At 38.7% G+C, this 7,764-nt stretch overlaps 1 protein-coding gene across 1 annotated transcript; it reads left to right on the top strand.

Moving 5' to 3' along the window:
- The first annotated feature begins 4,878 nt into the window (after positions 1-4,878).
- Positions 4,879-5,975, top strand: LOC109239439 (probable protein kinase At2g41970). Its single transcript, XM_019406008.1, has 4 exons — positions 4,879-4,918; positions 5,127-5,449; positions 5,534-5,660; positions 5,767-5,975. The coding sequence occupies exons 1-4, from the start codon at positions 4,879-4,881 to the stop codon at positions 5,973-5,975; spliced, it is 699 nt and encodes a 232-aa protein (XP_019261553.1).
- Positions 5,976-7,764: the final 1,789 nt, after the last annotated feature.

Here is a 7,764-nt window from a genome sequence, read left to right as displayed (position 1 = left end):
ACACCAGCTGCCACCCTACCTACTCAGCCAGCTAGAGGTGGAGGTCAGGGACGTAGAGGTCACCTTAGAGGGGAAGGCCAGGCTAGATACTATGCCCTTCCTGCCCGTGCAGAGGCTGTTGCTTCTGATTCTATCATTGCAGGTATTGTTCCGATCTGTCATAGAGATGCATCAGTTCTATTTGATAAGGCCCCGCTTATTCCTATGTGTCTTCTTATTTTGCCCCGCATTTGGGCGTATCTCGGGATTCTTTGAGTTCCCTTAATTATGTGTCTACTCCTGTGCGATTCTCTTGTTGTGGACCGCGTTTATCGGTCGTGTTTGATAGCTCTTAGTTGTTTTGAGACCAGAGCCGATTTATTAGTGCTCAGCATGGTATATTTTGATGTTATCTTTGGTATGGAATGGTTGTCTCCCCATTATGCTATTCTTGATTATCGCGCCAAGACCGTGACGGTGGCTATGCCAGGTCTACCACGATTAGAGTAGAGGGTTACTTTAGATTACACTCCCAGTAGTGTTATTTCATTTCTTAAGGCACAACGAAGGGGTGTGACGCGTATCTAGCTTATGTAAGAGATGTTAGTATTGATACCCCTACAGTTGATTCAGCCCCAATAGTGTAGGATTTCCCTTATGTGTTTCCAGTTGATCTTCCGGGCATGCCGTCCGATAGAGATATTGATTTTGGCATTGATTTGTTGCCAGGCACTCAGCCCATCTTTATTCCTCCTTATCGCATGGCCCCTCCTGAGTTGAAGGAACAGTTATAGGAATTTCTTGATAAGGGCTTTATTCGGCCCAGTGTGTCACCTTGGGGTGCTCCTGTCTTGTTTGTAAAGAAAACGGACGGTTCTATGTGTATGTGCATTGATTATCACCAGTTGAACAAAGTTATAGTGAAGAACTTGTATCCTTTGCCTCGTATTGATGACCTATTGATCAGTTACAGGGTGTTCGAGTGTTTTGCAACATTGATTTGCGTTCAGGTTATCATCACTTGAAGATTCGGGAGCCAGATGTCCCGAAGACTACTTTCAAGACTCGGTATGGTCATTACGAGTTCCTTGTTATCTCATTTCGGCTGACCAATGCCTCAACAATGTTTATGCATTTGATGCACAGTGTATTCCGGCCATATCTTGACTCGTTCGTCATTTTCTTTATTGATGACATTCTGGTGTACTCCCGAAGTCGGAATCATGAGCAGCACCTAAGGACAGTGCTTCAGGCCCTGAGAGAAAAGAGATTATATCCAAAGTTCTCAAAATGTGAGTTCTGGTTAGATTCCGTGGCATTCTTGGGTCATGTGGTATCTAGTGAAGGGATCAAGGTGGATCCGAAGAAAGTGAAAGTTGTGCAGAGTTGGCCCAGACCATCCTTGGGTACAAAGATTCGGAGTATTCTTGGTTTGGCGGGTTATTACCGTCGATTTGTTGAGGGATTCTCATCTATTGCAACACATATGACCAGGCTGACCCAAAAGGCACTACTGAAAAATTGGTCTACGGTAACGGTTGAAAAACCGTTCCCACAGACTGCCAAACCATTGCCGTAGGGATTTTGGAACGGTTTATAGACCGTCACATCAGCCGCCGTACCCATAGGTCTATTGGAACGGTTCTTGCAACGGTTTGCATCGCCGTGACATTAGATACGTCTATCGCAACGGTTTTCCCTTTCTCTATTGGAACGGTTATTTTTTTCAATTGTTACGATTTTAAACCGTTACTATATTGTTTATACAACGGTTTTTAACCGTTGCCATATTATGTAAACCAACACTTATGTAAGCTATTGCTACAGTTATGTTGGATATAGCAACGATTTCTTTAAGCTATCGTAACGGTTACATTTTTATTTGGAACGGTTTGTAGATAATTTTGGAACGGTTTATGGGACCTATTGCAACGGTTTACATTGCCTACTAGAACGCCATTTGTGTCCTATTGCAACGGTTCTGGTAGGCTATTGAATCAGTTCGATTACAACCAAAATATAGCACCTGTTATAAATAAATATTTATACATATAATAAATTATAATAACACTAAAATTTAAATACATCATAGAATGAAACTATTAATAATACAAATTATCCATCAAACAAATAATATCTATAAAGCAAATGTTCTACCCAATAAGTGCATAAGTTCAGTACATTTCAAGAGTGTAAATAAGTTTCAAAAAATGTTGGTAACAAAAGATTCCTAGAACATTCATCTATAACAATTCAAACCGTCTCAAGTAAGGTCTAGTTCTTGATCGTCTTCATCATCCATTCTTGATCTACTCCACCTACAAAAGAGTATAAATAAATTTATTACCCTTCAAGAGAAACCGGTCTATGAATACTCAAGCAGTTAACTATTTTTGTTCTTCTTTTATTAATCCAACTTCTTTTTACTCGTAGAATTTGTTGGTGTTTTGCTTGACTATTTGACCAAGAAGATGTTGCAATAATCTGTTTCAAGCCTAAAAAAGTATCTGCATCAAGTATTTAAGTTTCACTAGTTAGTAGTTTTAAATCATGGTGGTCATATTTAGTGTTATAGTTGAAATCAGTATATGACTCTAAAGTTTAATTCAGATGCTTTATGTTAAAACAAGACAAGAGATTCTAGATGTAATTACCTTGTGAGGCAGTACTACAACAGTGACTAAAAAGAGGTCAAATTATTATTCAGCCCAAGTAAACCCAGTAATACATACTGCTAAGACCTAGTGCTAAGACCAGTAATACATATATATGCTAGTTTACATGGTGTGTTGTTATTTGAATGTACAACCTTTATCATGCAGGGACCAAGTGAAGGTTAGAATAGCAATATCACAAGAAATTATTGAACATAAAGCTGAGTTTGATTGATATAATAATGGAAAGAATACAAAAAGAACTCCTAAGAAATGAAAAAGATAAGAAAAAAGGATACCAAAATGTGACTACAGAGATATGTCAGGGTTCAAACCTGTGAGGTGCGCCTAACCCACACATCATGAGTTTTGCTCTCAATGTATTCTGGCGTTTGTATGTCGGAAGCTGTCAAAGGCATAAGAAAAAGGACAGATTGCAGTATGTTTGACAGAAAGAGTTCCTATTGTTGAAAGCTAATTTAATTTTCCATTTGACTATATGAGTTGGATTTGGTGCATTCGATACCTCAAAGTTAATGTAGAATAATTAAAGATATTGTACCTTGAGAGTGTTGTACCAAGTAGAAGCTGAAGGAAGCGGATCAATATCCTGTCCCCCGTATGTCGGAAGCATATCTGCATGACACATAATGTGGCCCAGATCAAGTGAAGCATTTGTTTCCGTTTTTAATTTGCTTACATCATAAAATTAGGTTTCTTTTTAGGAAGGGGCTTCTCTGATTAGTTTTAGTTTGTTTTTATTAGAGGGGAAAATGTACAAGAGTTTTCTCTGCATCACATTCCTCAGATCATTGAAGCAAACTGAGAAGCATAGAAATGATAGATAGTATCCATCGGAAAAAGTACAGTCATTTACTGGCATTTCTCCGTTCTCACGGTCTACTGTCTACAATTCAACCAAAATCAAGAGTGCCTCCTTTCAGCTTCCATAAAACACAAGTTACTGATTGTATCTCAAATCCACCACACATCTGACGATGCACTCAGAAGTTGTGATCCTTATCGGCCAGTGGCTCACAGGAGGAAGTTCATATCCCATCACTAACACGTTAGCTTAAACTCTATTAGGAGACTTAGGTCATGTTCACTAACACAACAGGAATTTGTTACAAGATATAAAACAAAAATCATCTTTCCTGCATTTTCCATCCAAATGAAGCAGGGAGCCAGTTACCAATAATTTCACACCAGTTACCTGCCAATAGTACTTTCCTTGCCCTCCTTTTTCGAGTTCTTTCGCTAGTTCAACTTTCAATACTTTTTGCCCCTTATTATACTTCACCATCATAGTTTGACCATTTTGAATTAGCATTGCCTATAATACAATTCTCAGGCTTAAACTCATTTCTGTTTTTGATCTTCAAGGGTGCTGGTGATTTGATTTTTTTTTGGGGGGTGGGTGGGTAGGAGGGAAGGTCATACCTTGTGAATAGTGAAGGTTGGCTGCAGATGTTTGAATCCAAGAAAGGAGCTCGCGAACAACTTGTCACAAACTTAAGCAGCAAACACTGTTCTCTTGGTTCAAATTCGAAAATACCTAAACCACAAGAACAATTAGTTATAAAATGCTAATTGTCTTTAATAATTTATTCTTCCATATTAACACTACCAAACACATACATATGTTTAGATAATACGAATTATAAAAGAATCTCTGCTTAGACCAAGTTCCTTAATGTTGAGAGATGTTCATTTGAGATGGTTTAAGTAGACCGATGAAATCACATTTGTAGTTTCATAAATAACAAGAAAAGAAGAGGAGGAGAGAGAAAATTCAACTGATCGAAATCGCGTTTGTAGTTTCATAAAAAAACAAAGAAAAAAGAGAGGGAAAATTCATGTCTACCTCCCAAAAGAGTTTAACTGTCCGTCCCTTCTGAGTAACCTCCAGTATAGCGTGTGTCTTTCCTTAAATCATCAATGCCAATACATGGTTTCCCTCCTGAAAGCAACTGGATATACACTTTGTATTAGCTGAGACAGAAGCATGCAGTCCAGCAAAGGAAAGCCTTTGAGGCACATGCGGCTTTCAACAAAGCATATGCATTCAACGTAGTTTGTTTATGCCTTTCATTCTATTGTCTCTATGTCATGTCACATGACTTCCTCAATCATTAGAGAAATGTAGAGAACCAGTAAGATAAAGAAAAAGAAAAAACAAAAATAGCAGAGGTGTGGCTGATGCATTTGGCATTTGCAAGCATGACAAACCAATCCTCGTTAAATGGATGAGCCCAAAACTAGTATTGAAAGATCAAGGAGAGGTCAGTTAATAGTAGAATCACATACAGCATGAGGAATACAATAAAATTCTTTGAATATTTTTTTTGATAATCGAGAAAAGTGGCGGAAAACAGCCTCTTTACCCCTCCGGGGTAGGGGTAAGTTCTGCGCACATTCTACCCTCCCCAGACAACCAGTACATCAGAAGTGAAGCTTTATTTAGTCTGGTCAATTCACTAACACATTTAGAGGACACGGACCAGGCTGCATTTCTCATTGATTCACCTAATGCGGGCATTAGTTTAATTTCAAATGCCAAGTTGTACTCAGTCTCCATACATCTCAACTTCAGTGAAAGAGGAGAGCCAGGAGTGCAGCGAGAGGTGGAGCTCCTCAGAAAGTATTACCAATTGAGGCTCCGGTTAACTGGCAACTTTGGTCAGAAAGCTTTGGTTGGAGAGGGATCTTATAGCTGCGTGTTTTGTGCTAAATGGAGCAATGGCCAGCAAGCAGCAATCAAAAACTTGGATACTAGTTCTTCACCAGAACCAGATTCTGACTTTGCAGCCCAGGTGAATGAATGCATTTTTTCCATTTTTGATCATTTAGCCTTTTAGAAAAGAACACGCATAATTGAAATGGTTAAGTTATTTCAGTTATCAATGATTTCAAGACTTAAACATGAGCATTTCACGACTCTTATGGGCTATTGTCTCGAGGGAAACAATCATATATTGGTATATGAGTTCGCAACAAAGGGCTCTTTACACGATGTATTACATGGTACGTCAAAAATTCAATCATAGTACTTTAATATAGTTGTTGCGCGAATCTTTCTTTCTGTATGTTTATTGCAGCATATAGTTGATTGTTTAGAGTTCCATTGCAGGTAGAAAAGGTGTAAAAGGTGTTGAGCCAGGTCCTGTTCTTACCTGGAATCAGAGAGTTAAAATTGCTTATGGTGCAGCAAAAGGCCTCGAATACCTACACGAAAAAGTTCAGCCACCTATCGTTCATCGTGATGTCAGATCCAGGATAAAACACATAGTTATACAAATCAAATTTGAGAGATTTTATGCACCCTTATTCCTCAGATAAACAAATAAAGCTAAGATGACAGAAAAACAGGATATTCTTGGAAACATAACAAAAAACACACAATAACAGGAAACGACCCAAACGAGGTAGCCCCCATAGTTGTCAAAGCTTGATTTATTACCCAAAAATTTTGTATTCTGTCACCATGTTCACAAAATCAGAACTTATTGACAAAAGCTTTAGCTTTAGACTTTAGTAATAAGTAAAGAAAAGATATTTATGAGAATCCAAGTTTCAAAATTGTTACTTATTTTTTAAGAGATCTTTTATACAGCAAAACCAAGGGGGAATAATGTCCATTAGAACATATATCTCAAATAAGAAAAAAATTTGCAGATAAATCTAGAACCAACATCAGAAAATCAAAAGCTTGAAACAGAGAAAGAAAAGCCCAAAGAGAAAGCAACCAAAAACAAAAAAAGATCGGCTAACGGAGGAAAAAAGTATAAGAATTTACCTGCAAACTGCACCAGATGAAGCAACAGATCTAAGGTTACCACCTGAAAATCCATAAAAAGCGCTAGACAAAAAATTTGTTGATAAATTTGTTACCTTTCTATTAAAAAAACCAGATAAAAGAACAATCAAAACAAGAAAAGCATACAAAAAGAATCACCTCTTAACAATAAATTAATTTGGGGATTTGGGGAAGGAGTGCAGGAGAAGTGCCGGAGCAGCAGCTGTCCTTGAAGAAGTGCCGGCGAAGTGCAGGAAAGACTGACGGAACTGTGTCGGTGAATTAATTTGGGGATTTGGGGTTTTGGGCTTTGGGAACTCTAGGGTTTGATGATTATAGTGGTCTAATGAAGAGGTTGATGAAATTCGGCCATTAAACTCGGCAAATATGAAAAAGAAAAAGATCAGAGAGGCGATTTTGGGATACATTTGGGACTTTGGGAGTTAGGCCAGTAATGTTAAAACTTTTTAAAAAATAAGAAAATAACATGTTACTAATTAGCTTGGCGGGCCAGTATAATTTTTAGCGGAAAAAACGAGGGAATTGAATACCCGTTCCCATAGAATTTTTTCCCCAAAACCATTGCCATATACATTTCTATTGCGACGGTTAAAATATCCGTTGCGACACAAAACTCTATGGCAACGGTTTTGTTACATTAGACCTCAAGACAGCTTTGACTACAGCCCCGGTATTGATATTGCCTACTGGTTCGGGATCTTATATTGTCTACTGTAATGCGTCGCGAGTTGGCCTCGGCACGGTGTTGATGCAAGACCGTAGGGTGATTGCCTACGCGTCCAGAGAGCTGAAGGTGCATGAAAAGAACTATCTTGTCCACAGCCTTGAGTTAGCTGCTATTGTTCATGCCTTGAAGATTTTGAGGCATTTTTTGTACGGTGTCCCTTGTGAGATCTATACTTACCACCGGAGTTTGTAACATTTGTTCAAGAAGAAGGATCTTAATTTGCATCAGAGGAGATTGTTAGAGTTGCTTAAGGATTATGATATCACTAGTTTGCACAACCTGGGGAAGGCCAATGTGGTGGCCGATGCTTTGAGTCGCCGAGTAGAGAGTTTGGGGAGCTTGTCTTATCTTCCTGCCACAGAGAGGCCCATGGCGATGTATGGTCTCTCGGTCTTCTCTTTATGATCGTATCAGGAAGCGTCAGTATGATAACCCCTATCTACTTTTCCTTAAGAACACGGTTCATCACGGTGATGCTAATGAGGTTACTATTGGGGATGATGGTGCTTTGAGGATGCAAGGGAGACTATGTGTGTCTAATGTAGATGGTTTACGTGAGTAGATTCTTCAGGAGGCTCACAGCT

The sequence above is a fragment of the Nicotiana attenuata genome, unplaced genomic scaffold (genome assembly GCF_001879085.1).
Source record: "Nicotiana attenuata strain UT unplaced genomic scaffold, NIATTr2, whole genome shotgun sequence".
Taxonomy (NCBI): Eukaryota; Viridiplantae; Streptophyta; class Magnoliopsida; order Solanales; family Solanaceae; genus Nicotiana; species Nicotiana attenuata.
Note: the sequence above shows the minus strand (reverse complement) of the source record. Positions and strands in the feature narration are given on the sequence as shown.

Coding starts and splice junctions, on each gene's coding strand:
- LOC109239439 (XM_019406008.1), top strand. CDS start 4,879: ATGGATGAGCCCAAAACTAGTATTGAAAGATCAAGGAGAG. Junction 4,919..5,126: donor TATTGAAAGATCAAGGAGAG/GTCAGTTAATAG, acceptor TAACACATTTAG/AGGACACGGACCAGGCTGCA. Junction 5,661..5,766: donor TTTACACGATGTATTACATG/GTACGTCAAAAA, acceptor GTTCCATTGCAG/GTAGAAAAGGTGTAAAAGGT.